The sequence below is a fragment of the Hoplias malabaricus genome, chromosome 12, assembly GCF_029633855.1.
Source record: "Hoplias malabaricus isolate fHopMal1 chromosome 12, fHopMal1.hap1, whole genome shotgun sequence".
Lineage (NCBI taxonomy): Eukaryota > Metazoa > Chordata > Actinopteri > Characiformes > Erythrinidae > Hoplias > Hoplias malabaricus.
In genome coordinates, this window is record NC_089811.1 from 13325720 (window position 1) to 13339563 (window position 13844).

A 13844-nucleotide genomic window follows, 5' to 3' on the forward strand; every position below is an offset into this window, starting at 1 on the left:
CTCCTCAAGCCCCCCATAAAGTTGAAAAATTAATTTAATTTCTATAGCACTGTACTAAAACCAAGGGTTTACTACCCTCCTCCAAAGTTTACATAGTGCTGTTTCCATAGTGCAGAGCCAGAAGTAGCAATGAAAGATGGCCTGTACCTGGGCTTGTTCCTGTACCTCCAAAATCCATTGCTGCTGATGGTAATTCACAAACAGGACAATTTGTAAATGAACATTTTTGTGATTCCTATAGCTAAGTGCCATCTGAAGCCAACAGTTGTTGAGTTATTCCATAATCTTGCTCTAGATGCCAAGACGTGGAGGTTAAGCAAATCCAATCCAAGGCATTTTATAATGGCATCTACAGTAATCTTTAAAGATCGCTTCTTAACTTCTTTAGCTCACTGTTTGTAACCACTAGTACATACTCAGTGCTATCTTGCCCAGAGTCCAATACACAAGGAGCTTTTGGAGTGGGTAATGAATGGAAAAATTTATATTTTGCAAGAGGGTCCAAGTCATACATGAAGCAAATTAAATTCCAAAGCAAGTGCAAGATTTACACAATTGCGTAAATGTCTGTTGTCATTCCTTTGTGCAATATTTGTGAATCTGACATCATGTGTTCAGAGATAATCCTCACTATGAGGGAAAACCTAAATCATTATCAAGCCTTGTTAACTACTAAATCCCTTCATGCAGACTTATTAAATCACACAAACAGAAACAACAAACAAACACCATTCCACCAGTTAATTTTACTACACATCAGGATATTAAACTATTGTTTTGTCTAAACCCAAGTAACATTCAATGGCAGAGCATCCAACATAAATAAGTCTGACACTGAGTCGGGTGACACATTCAGACTTTCTCTATGGCAGTTAGAAATAACAAAATAAAAACATAATTTACCTGCAGCCAGCCTAAATCCAAACATGCCCTGATTCTGCCTTGTTATCTAGATTCATTCTAGGCACGTCTCTCCGCTGAGGATTCTGCTTTTCCGATTCTTATCATTCTGCAAGATTTTAATCAAAGGCACGAGAAAGGAGCCTGTGTGCTGGCATTGGAATATTCTAAAACAATGATGGAATAGCTCAATATCTGTCTAAATTTGGACGACAGGATCTGATAAGTCTGTAATTTACACTAGGGTCTGTCACAGGTTTGTTAAATTATATTTACTAAAATTTAAAGGGGTTATGCCAGCTTTGGCTCAACACTGAAGCTCTCTATCATTTTAACATAGTGTATTAGCGAGTGTTACATTTGTGAGGCAAAAATCATGGGCATGTGTGGATGGGTGAAAATGTACCCAGGTTTATAACACAAGACCAAACTAGAGCATCATTAAGAAGATGAATGTTGCCCAATAAAGAAGCCCAACCCTGGTATGAGATATAAAAAGGGTTGCTTGTTTCGTTTGGGCTGGTTCCCAAAATCCTCTGCTGTTCCAAAGCAAAGCCCCTGGAAGACCATCCAGATTTAGGTTAGGAAAAGAGCAAAAACATTCAGGAAGAATCAAAAGTTCAAACATCTGTCCCTACTCAAGCTCAATGGCAAAGTGCAAAAGTTCTTGTCCTCAAAGACCCCAATGAGAGAGCCAATCCCCCAGATCCACATTGCGTGCTAAGCATTTCCTTGATCACTGAGCATGGAAATATTTGTTTTGGAATGTTATTGTGTCATTGTGAAACCAAATGAAATGAAAAGTTGCATTAAGAAGTCTTTGAGTGCTTTCCAAGTATGGTTCTAAATGGATCCTGCCCAGGCCCCATTACATTGTCAGTTTTCAAAAACACCTTGGAAATCCTACACATCTGAATTCAGTTAGAGGAAAAAGAGGACAATGTGCCTGAACGCAGTGAATGGCAGATACCTAAAAACACAATAGGGCAATGTGATACCGGATTTACAGAATGTTAGCCGCTTTAAGCATTGTTCATTTAAAAGCCTGAATCTACACAACACAATCCTATCACTTTGTGAGTGGGTGAATATGTCAGAAATTTGGATGGCACCTTATAATTACATGGTATACTTGGGGAAATGGGAGTAAAGAAGAAATCATTCCATTTGACAGCTATACGCATGAAACTGTAGAATAATCAGAATATTTTATCTTTAAAGACTTGAGCCTGCTGAGATTATGCACCAAATAGATTAATAGATTTCTTCATAAATGTTTCATGGTTGACACTAGGGCTGGGCAATGAAGTAAAAATTAAACTAAATTCATCAACATTTAGCACTGCTAATCAACATAAACCTGCCTATATCTATTATATGGATGTTTCTTTATTCGGTTTATCTTTTTTTTGTTTGTTTGTTTATTCTGTTAATATGTCCCCTTTTTCATGTTCACATACTGTCCCTTTAAAACCACACTCCACATTGTAGTCACATGATTCTGCCCCATCAAATCTGTTACATGGAAGCAACATGGAGGAGAATAACCAAAGTCAACTGAGCAACTCAAGCAGCTTGTACCAAAGAAAAATTGTGTCTCTGTCGTTTGGATGTGTCTTCACTTTAGTGAAGATGACACTGAACATAAAGAAGTCAAATGTAATCACTTTGGTTTCAGCAACCAAAATTAAGAGCACCAGTCTGTTTCAAGGCCTGAAGTACAATCACACCAAATATGAACAGCGCATGGTACACACAAGAGGTGGACACTCACAGAGATGGCCTAATGATGAGTCCGGTGCCAAGTTGAACGCAACGGACCATTGTTTCTTTCAACAGTTGTGCAGTTGTGTAGACAGTGTGCTTTCTCATCTTTCAAGTATGGCCAATATGCCATAGATTAGTCGTTGTATGCCTCTTCCAGTACATTTTGATGACCAGCTAATGTGCTTTGGCTTATGCTTTGTAGATTACTAATGTTTTGATGTTCTTCTTTTCATCTTTTACGATCAGTTTTTTCAGTTTGCCAAGAAATGCCTTCACATGGCAAGCCATCAAACATTCTCGTATCAGGCCAATATTGAGAAAACTCTGATGTCTGCAAACAGTTGTTACATCCTTACATATCAGCCGTATATATTTTAGTGAAAACGTCTAACAGTTGGAAGAGACATCATATATGAGCTCACTTTTGTTTCACCGAGGTACTAAATTCGGTTAAGTCTGTGTAAGCGATTTCTTATTTTATACTTCATATACAACAGCATATATTCTAATTTTCTTATTAAAATATATGTAGTGATTTATATACAACGGGATTATATTTTTTTCTTCATTTTATCGACCTGATGTACTACAGCAATAAGACATGAGACACAGCGTTACTCTGGTTTAGGAGTGAAATCTGTGTAACACAAAGAATTGAACTGATTATGGTTTTTATCATATTTCTAGATCACTGCAGAAATAGTCTTTCTGGGAATCACTGGGATCTGCATGGACCTGAGGATATTGAGTGAGTAAAGCTATCGTGTTTCCTCTGAAACCCGACTTGCATGTACCACACAGCATACCTAACCATAAAGTCACTCACTGAAGCCACTGTTATCATCTGTACTTTAAAAGTGAACTGCTAATTACGGTCAAGAACTTTAAAAAGGCATTAATTAACACCTTGTCCCAATTTTTTTAACTTCTACTACAATGGGAAATTTTTGCACTAGACATTAGGACATTTCAGTGAGCATTTAATGGTATTAAGCCACTGGAGAATTACTAAGGTCTAATGTTGGATGACTAAAATATTTAAAAAAGTAATCTCAGTGGAATTGGATGGAGCTCCACCACTCCAGACAATTCATATACTATTACTATAATACAGACAGTAAATGCAAGAAAACAATTCTCTAGGGATTAGTAGCTTACTGCAGAATGTTACACATCATTTTACAACCACCGACCACTCTGACTGAACCTCTTCAAGTATTACTCCACCACATAAACACGTAACCTAGCAACGACTCCAGCACATTCAAGACAGCAGGGGGCTGCCTGACAGAAAAGTAGCTATTTTATATAGTGTAATGCTGATAAATATAAAAACGGTTCATTCTGTCTACTTTATCTCAAAATCTAATAATAAAAGGTGATACCAGAACTGTGGTATAATCACAATAATACACTCAAGGTTCACGTTATAACCTGAGATAATGGCAGTGGTGTAATAATAATTGAATGCAGTTGAACTGCTACATTTTCAAACGCATCCCTATTAATTATAAAAAAACTTTTTTTGCCCACTCTGTGATTACAAAGCACTGTGCTGTTACTCAGAGGAGGTCGCCATAGATTTCTAGCACAAGGCTAACATACTCTCCTCAGTAGCCTCTGGCTTTTTCTCTGATGCTTTGATGCCCACAGCTTGTCTGATGAGGTACATTCCAGCAGATGTTTTTAATATGAAGGACTACTCATTGTAGGTTAGTTTGCTGAATTGTGCATTATTTTGTGTTTAAACGACTGAGAATTGGGTGAGAGGGTGTTCTGGCTGACAGGAACATAGGGAGGAGCCGACATCCAAGGAATGTCACTGTCTCAGGTGCCAACACCCAGCCATTGAAAAAAACTGTCTAGCTCTTACATAAATCATTTGCATTCATGTTTTTTTTTTGGTGAAAACAGCCAATGGAATTTTCTTACAAATCTCCAGCCATTTGTTAAAGATGGATACAATTAAGACTGCCAAAATAACTCAAGTCTAATGGAGAGATGTGTAAAATGTTAAGTATTTATTATGTCCTGCTTTCAATTCTTTTCAGGAGACCCGTTTTATGTTTTCAGAGAGATTAGACTTAGACATTAGTTATATTTGCAATAATGCAGTGATGTTGAAGTGTCTGGGCTTCCTCTATTCAGAAAGGAAGGAGAGGAGTGGGGAAGGAAAAAAAAAAGAAAAAATCTTCAACTCAAAAAATTTATATATCTATTTCCTTTTCAGGGCGGCACGATGGTGCAGCAGGTAGTGTCGCAGTCACACAGCTCCAGGGGCCTGGTGGTTGTGGGTTCGATTCCCGCTCCGGGTGACTGTCTGTGAGGAGTTGGTGTGTTCTCTCCGTGTCCGCGTGGGTTTCCTCCGGGTGCTCTGGTTTCCTCCCACAGTCCAAAAACACACGTTGCAGGTGGATTGGCGACTCAAAAAGTGTCCGTAGGTGTGAGTGAATGTGTGTGTGTCTGTGTTGCCCTGTGAAGGACTGGCACCCCCTCCAGTGTGTATTCGCGCCTTGCGCACAATGATTCCAGGTAGGCTCTGGACCCACTGCGACCCTGAATTGGATAAGCGGTTACAGATAATGAATGAATATTTCCTTTTCTCACTGGATTTCTCAGGCTCTTGACAATGACATATTTTTCAAACTTTTAGCGAGCAGTGACACAGTGTATATATTAATGCTGTTTCAATAATGCCTTTTTAAAGGGTTTCTGGTTTATTGATTCCATCCCTGACATACTTGGTCATTTTGATCCAAGGTTTGTTATTGTTCTGTTATGGGGCAATTTTAGAACAATATGGAATCTGTTTTTTTACTGTTTACAATTTACAATTACACATTATTTGGTTAACTGTAGAATATTTTGTAACTAATACAATGGAATAGCCTCAATGTATAAACTGGGCTGCTCTAACTAAGCTCCAGGGAAAACAAGTTCTTGCACAAGCTTCCCTTTATCTTTCACTCAGATACCGGAATGCTAAGCAAAATTAGATTGCTAGACAAGGCCCAAAAGGCCCACAAATATGAGGTCATGACTTACAGCTAGGCAAGTTACAGTGAGATTATCCTTTCTTTTATGAGTGCCTCGTGGCTGAAAGAAGTGAAACAGCTGACTCATCTTGTATGACTAATCGCTTTAAAGCAAGATAAAAGACGTTCCTGAACAGTCATTTCTAGTTTCACAGACATTGTCATTTCAAGGAGTCTCGTTTTTCTCCTCTGTGCAGTCTAACTACATAAATTTACTCAGGCCCAAGACATTGTAATCTTGCAGTATTCCTGCATTCCTCTAATACAAACACAATTTTCGAAACTACACTGGATGTTCTTATTTAGTCATTATTAAATATACAACATACATTTAAAAATGATCTAGACACCCATTGCATTTGATAAACTCAACTTCTTTATAGTGCATCCATTGTAGACCTAGATTATATAACTTTGTAAACACAGTATGTTGTATACTCTCTGACACAGTTTCATATGTTCCAAAGGTTCTCATGCCCAAGGCCATGCATGGGCTAATGGCATGTGAAGCCTGCCAGAGTAGAGGCTAGAGGAGTGTAACAGTCCCAGAATTGATGGAGCACCATTCAACAGTTTAGGATGAAATGGGGATGCAATTTCATTCAGTGTGCACTCCTTATTGGAAAGTTTTAATAACAATAGTTTACATTGATATTGACTTTGAGTGCCATCAGTTCCTCACCTAATAATAGTAATGCTCCTGTGAATCAACGTCATCAAATTCCCATAGCAATGTTACAACCTCTAGTCCAGAGGCTTCTTACAAGAGTAAAAGCAGTTACTGCAGGTAAACAGGGACAAACCCTCTATTAATTATATAATATATAATGTAGGATGTGAAGAATGTGAAGAACTTTTAGGGACTTGCACTCTATTTTTAGCACAGTACACATGGTGCCAGTTACATGACAGATGTTGAACAAATGTTGCTATATATAGTACAATGGCATTTTATCTCTATGTTTCAGAAAACTCACTGTGGTTCTGTGAAACTGGGAACACCAAGATCAATACCACCATTCTGGATTAAACAATCAAATAGTGGCCTTCGCTTCTACAAAAGATACAGCTCGGTTTGATCTCTGACATTAAGAGAAGATACCAGTTTACTTCTTGACAATGTATGATTTTTTTTTTTGTTGGATCAAATTCTCTTCATGCCTGCCATTCCTAAACACAGGCTCTTTGTGGAGGCGACTCCAGATTTTCTATATACCTGCTTCAGAGGTCCCTCATGTCAGTCTTGTGACAAAGTGACAACATCTGCTGATCTTCTCCTAGACAACTAATGTTGGCGCAATGCATTTAAGATTTAAGGTTTAGAAAAGAATGAAGAGAAAATGATTTGTAAGTGACAATGGCTAGAAGAATGAAACCATAGGCTCTATGGTGTATACTCTATATACAGGTTATAAAAAGTATTCTTCTCAAAGTAAAGGTACTACTACTCTGAGAAGACTTTAGACTGTATGTTACAAGAAAAGCATTGAGGTGAAGTATTCATGTTGGATGACTAGCTTTCGATTAGCTCTGTATTGACAGGAAAAAAATGTCCAATCACAGACTATATGTTTAAGATTTTTTGTTGTTGTTGTTGTTGTTTTTTTAAGCCGTGATTATCAAAACAAAAATACATGTGTGATACAAGGCGGCACATTATGGTTCACATCTATTGTAAAATGTTGAGTAAGCTTTAAACAAACCTTTAGAATTTTTTTAAAGGACAGATGCCATGAACCTAACAACCTTTTCAGTCTAGTGATTTTATCTTGCTCTGAAAATGTACGTGTCCACTTGTACTTTTCTGTCGCCACATGTGGAACTATATTGAACATATTTGGGCCAGCCAATCTGATAAACTGTTACACAAAGGCTGACAATGAGACTACAGTACACACTTTTTGTCAAATTCTTTTAATGTTTTATAACTTTCAAACTGTGGTCTCACACATACAAGCCAAAAGTTAGCTTGCCCAGTCTACCCTACAAGATATGTTTGTTATAAAATTATTACATTTTCAAACTCACATTTTACACTCTCAGAAAAAAGGTACAGTGGAGGCACAACTGTGGTTTTAAAATCCAGTTTTGTTCACTTAACACATTTAAATTTTCTGCAGAAAGCTGTGTAAAAATAAAAACATTACTCCTAGAAATGATAATGTGTATATGAAATCAACACAACTTAAACATCTACAAGTAATATAGAATGTGGTACTTTTATGCTCCCTATCTAAATATACTAAAGATGTACAGATGTAACCTTAAGGGTACCACCACAGTGACAGCAAAAGGACTCAACACAGTGTATATATTTCGGTGTACATTTCCAAAGTAATGTCTTCTCACCAAATTATCACTGTCAGCAGATCTCTGTCAAAACAGCTATATTCAGTATTAATACAGCAGAATACAAAAGTTTGTTATTTTGGCTTTTGGGCCCTTCTACAAGGGTAAAGTGTAATTCACTTTTAAAGCCAATTCATGCTTCTGCGTTGACTCAAAAAAAGTGGAATATGCCGTTGAGAGTGTTTATACCTGTGCGTTAGCGTCTGCGTCGCTCTGCAAATACACTACCACAACACTAGGGCTGAATCACAAATTCTCACCTCTTGTAATGCAGTAGTATTAGTTTAATAACTGTGTAGAGAGTGTAGTTTTCATGTGATACTAGGAAAGAGAAAAATATGATGCAGTCACGTTTTTCCTGTGTGTTTCTGCTCCTCGGAGCAAGTTTTTTTTTTAGAGGCATCTGTATATTTCCCTTGTTTCATAATTATGTTTGTTCCGTGAAGTCCAAATCAATGTCCAAGGAAATCTCTCACCATGATTTGCTGCTGTCTGCAGCCTCTGAAGTGTGTAGTCTTTCTTCTCTCTATTACAGGTCAGTGGAGCACCACATTGATTTTGAAGATGTAATTTTAAGGTACAAATCCGACTTCCTTTAAAGATTAACAAAACTAATTACAGACACTGTTTTGCATTTAAAAGTTTGCTATTGTCATGAAATCCAATCTACCCTACCCTTTCTCCTTAACCTGCCTGTACATGAAATAAACTGCTTTCAAACTCACCATTGAAGAAGCTCTTAACTTTCAGATAGCCCACACTCAGGCGCAAAACGGAAAGTTTGTCCAGACGAGAGCGCACATCCTCAGGAAAGGGCAGCATGTTGGTCAGCCGGTCCAGTTCCCCATTCAGGCGATCCCGGTGCCTCTTTGATGGGTTTGACTTGGTGGCATCAATAACTGGTTTTCTGAGAGGAGAAAAAGAAAGTCCATTTAGAGAAAGCAGATTTAAGCAAGTGCAGCCTGGCTACAAAACCTGCTGAGCATAATCTTTGCAATAGCAGGAATATACAATGACAAAGCAGTCAATGTGCTAAAAATGACAATCTCCTATAGTAATCCTTTACCTGAAAATGGACTAGACAAATGTGCTGCAGTGTATAACTGTATAAATGACAAATTGAGACTATAGTTAGACACATGATACTGTTTTTAATACCAAAAACATACCTTAAATCGACTTGTTTTAAATATTTCCATCATATAAAAGGAATATTTAGCAAGTTGTTTATATATGTTAGATGTGGCCCTGCATGACATACATTTCTGGTGTAGTTTCCTTACATTTACTAGACTAATTTAAGTAGCTCTAAAACATTTCCAAAAGATTAGGGCAGGAAAATTGTGCCGCCTATACCATCTGCAACTATGGTGGCCATGCTTGTTTACAAATTCTTTATCTTCAAAGCAGTGGGCTTTTGGTTGAACAGTGTGAAGCTGGACAAGGTTGAAAAGATACTGAACAAACCACGGGATGTTAGCTGTGGCAGTATGTTGGAAAATACACAAAATGCTCTGGTACTAACAGACACCAGGCTTTCGATTATTTTGTTTTATTGTGTAGAAGACTTAGATGTTCCAAAACATCACGTGAGCTGTTATAATACATAGCGTCCCAAGATGAAAACATTTCCTCTTTGGACCAGTCTAGACAACAACCATAAACCTAATTTTAACTGAATGACATTAAGGGTTCACAAGTGTTCCTATTTTAATACTACTCACAGTGCTATATGGGCAATGTTATTATGACACATTCAAATATAAAACCTCATTCATCATGGTCACTATATCTAACAATAAGACACACACAGTAAACAATTATAACTATTACCATGTAATAGGCAGAAGCTTGCTTTTACAACTACCCATTATTGATATGAAAAACCATAAATCATTCAGACATCACGGCTTATCACACCTTTATTAGTTTAATAAGTAGGCTGTCATTAGTTATATTTTAAATAACAAATATATAAAGATAACAAATGCAAATCTGTTGTTTGTGACATTGGGCCCCTAGTCTTATGTGGTCATGATGACAATACAAGAAACATTAAACCCCCTCTGGTCCACCCCATTTCCTCTTTGCTCCAAAAAGAAGCTACACTCCCAGAAATCCATCAATATTATACTGTAAAACTCTTTCCAGCAAAACATTTTTCACTCGGTTAAGACATGTATTCATTTATATTAAAAAATAATGGTTTAGCTTATTTCTAGACATTTGAATCTTTTTTTATGCCATTTTGCTAGAGAAACAGATTCAAAGTTTTAGCAGATATTGTTGATTGTTTCAAGACATATAGAACTGCTACTCTACAGAAGAAAACAAGAAATGTCAGTGAACAGATTTCATTCAATTTCATATATCAATATTACAATGAATGCATTAAAACAGACGTTGCTTCAGCTGCTAAGGAAATATATTTTGTGGTGCATAATGGTAGAGATTTTAAAAATGGGATAACATCTAGTAAAAAAAAAAAACTTTCAGTTTTCTGTCCAACCGTTAGAAAACTCAAAACAAAAAGGTGTACAAATTCAACTACAAACTGTCTGAAACGTATTGAGCCAAATGCTTGCAAGCCACTTAATGCTGATTTAGATGAGTTGTGACTGGACTGGTATACTCCTCAGGGTACATTAAACATTCATGTTTATGTCAAAGTTATGATGTTCAACAGACTTTACTGTGACAAATTACCCTGCAAATTATCCTGGAATAGAATCTATCGAAGAACACACCTCTGCTAAAATATGAAACATTTAGCCACACGGTCAGAAAGTGCTAACGTGAAAAGGGAACTCAGTTTATTGAATCTAAAATGTATTAAATTCTCTCAATCATTCAAAATACATCCATATATTAATGTTTTTATTTAAGCTACAAATATTAATAATGATAATAATAATAATAATAATGATAATAATAATAATAATAATAATAATAATAATAAAGCCATTTCATGTAATGCTGTATTAATTATTATCTAGCACATTACACTAAATTTCTCCTTTAGATAAAATCAAGTATTTAACCTGTTTTAACTTGCTTTAACATCCAGTCAATCCAGCAAAACACACACAAACGCATCAAGACCATGTCAGTGTCACTACTGGGAATGACCCCCCAAGCCATACTCTGCGGTGGTCCTGACCAGTAAAGAACAGGGTGAAAGAGAGCAAAAAAGTATGCAGAGCAACTGGTGGACAGTTTTAATTGTAACTGTGTAGTCAGTGGAGCTGAGAGAATGGACAGTGCGTGTAGAAACAAGGAGGTGGTCATAATTGTATGTTTGATAGTGTATATATGGTTTCATTTTTGTATTTTGTTGTCTTTTTAGCACATATGAACACAAATTTTATATTCTTTTTCAAAAGAAACGAGACTTAAGAAGATTATTAAAACATTTATCTGCCAGAAAAGACAAAAAAGACCAACTTTAACTTCTACACAAGCAAATTTTCTTAACTATATTTCCTCACAGAAGTCCAATTGCAGCTAATTAGTTGAACTTCAAAGTCACAAACTCCATACAAATCCCCACAGAGTTTCCTTCAGAGTTCCTCGCTCAGTTCCGAGGTAAACATTTTTTTTTATTGCAACAAGGTCCAGGGGCCTGACCTAAAATATGTCAAACGAGATGCAGAACCCTGCTAGCCCACATTAAACGCGGACCAAAAAAGGAGGAAAAGGGATAAAAACTGGGGGGGCGTCGTCTTTATATCAGATTACGGCCCTGAGCGCCCCCTCCCTCCGGAGAGCATCGCGTGCGAGAGAGGCAACTCACTCACTCACAACTGAACAGAGATAAACTGTTTAAAAACGGAGAGAAAGACAGTGAGTGAGTGAGAGAGAGAGAGAGAGAGAGAGAGAGAGAGAGAGAGAGAGAGACGTAGAAAAGTCTTACAGAAAGAGTGAAAGATTATAACTTACAATGCGCGCAACATAGGAACCAACACAACTAATGTTTATTACCAGTTTTCATAAAATTTCTCCAAGTAAAATGTTTGCTTTTTAACACGACGAATTTCACTCAGTACGTTGTGGTAAAAGTTGAGTACTAAGCTAAATTCATAGGTGAGAACAATTCTTATTTTTATCATTTAGGGCTTTATGTTTTAAAACTTAATGCACGTTGAACCAGAAAAACTAAGAAACAGAGAAAAACATACTGTTTCGGAACGGGCTTCTTCCGCTTTTTGCCGGCGTATCTGTCGTTGTCCAACATGTTGTTGTTGTTTTGGAGCCTTAGCTGCTTTCCTGAGGAAAAGGTATGGAGAAGAAGCTTGTATCCAAACCCGGATAAATCTCAGAAAAAGCGACAACCATGGGGCTTTTCCTTTCCAGCTCCAGAGAATGAAACACTGCCCAAGTTCAGAGAGAAAAAAAGAGAACTCCTCATACTAAAGAAACCTGGAGAGACGCCTACTCCTCCTCCTTACAAAAATTACACCGAGAAACAGCAGGGGTTAGCGCTCAGTCTCAGAAATGGACATGGCAACAACCAAAATACAGCCAGAGAACTGAAGCAGCGTAGTAGACTGTGTAGTGACTGATTAAAGATTCGGCGTAGACTGACTGTGTGCGAAAATATCTGCAGGTAGCAACTAAACTCGGTGTATCACTCACTGGGCGTTTCAGGAAACTCAGCCAAGTTTCATTTAAGGTGGACTGTGTGTGACAGACCTTTCACAACCTCACAGCCTTCATTATATATACTCTCTACAACAAACAACATGATTACAATCCTTTGATGTTTTCAAAGTATTTTCACAAGCGAACGACCCGGAACTTATTTTACCCTTATTAGGAAAAACACATGCATTTTTAAATGTACTGTGTGTGATTTTTACAGGTCAAAGTCGTAATTGGAACAAACCACAAATAAGTCACATTTTTTAGTGTATATATATACACACACACACACAAACACTAAAAATAAGTTTATACAAAAAAAAATCAATGTTTTATTAATAATAATAGTAATATATGAATTAATGCTGATTTAATTTTTCATGTTATATTTTTGGATAATACTATTCTTTGATGTCCATATATACAAATCTTTTATTGTTTACATTCTTTGATTCTCTGATTTTCCCTGTTGTGTCCAAATTCTTGAATTCAACTTAATTTCTGCTGTCCTTGATATTTGCCTTATATGCAAACCATAGCAGAGCTGATTATTAAGTGGATAAAGATACAAGTTAATCATATGTATTTAGATGTAGTTTCAAGGAGTTTGAGTCTGTATACCTCAGTAAAGCAGGAAAGATTTAGCTGCCATGTCTGCTTAAATGTTAAAAGGCTTACTTATTGGCTTACTGCTGAGTCCAATAGCAACAAATAATTGACTTTTACAGATATTTATATATATGATTTATATTTTATAATTTATTATAACAAATTAATAAACATTTTGGACTGTTTATATAAAAATCTGCTGTATAATATATAGATTTACAAATCATAACGTAAATTTAGACATTCAAATGTTTGAAATCACATTTATATTTATAGGTTTGTAATTGTTATTATATACATATTATATAATAATGCAATTATAAGTAGAACATTTGGTGCCTGCTCCATTATACTGGTGTCTAACATCAACACAGTGTCCTTGTTTCATTAAAAGTGTAAAAGTTCAGTACCATATTTTAGCTGTATTAATCCTAGATTTAAAGACTCGGAGGATACAAGTGTTGTACACGTTTGATACAACCACGGCCACCTGGTGAGTGGGACCAAAAAACTAACAAGACTGATTGGACCTGCAGAGATACA

At 36.6% G+C, this 13844-nt stretch overlaps 1 protein-coding gene across 1 annotated transcript in view; it reads right to left on the minus strand.

Annotated features, from left to right (window-relative positions):
• LOC136710670 (aryl hydrocarbon receptor-like) overlaps positions 1-12620 on the minus strand; it is a 35746-nt gene extending 23126 nt beyond the window's left edge. Inside the window, exons 1-2 of the mRNA XM_066686406.1 lie at positions 12230-12620; positions 8777-8958 (exon numbers count right to left, since the gene is read on the minus strand). Coding sequence (XP_066542503.1) covers positions 8777-8958; positions 12230-12285 — 238 coding nt within the window. The 5' untranslated portion in view covers positions 12286-12620. The remainder of the gene's footprint in view (positions 1-8776; positions 8959-12229) is intronic.
• Positions 12621-13844: the final 1224 nt, after the last annotated feature.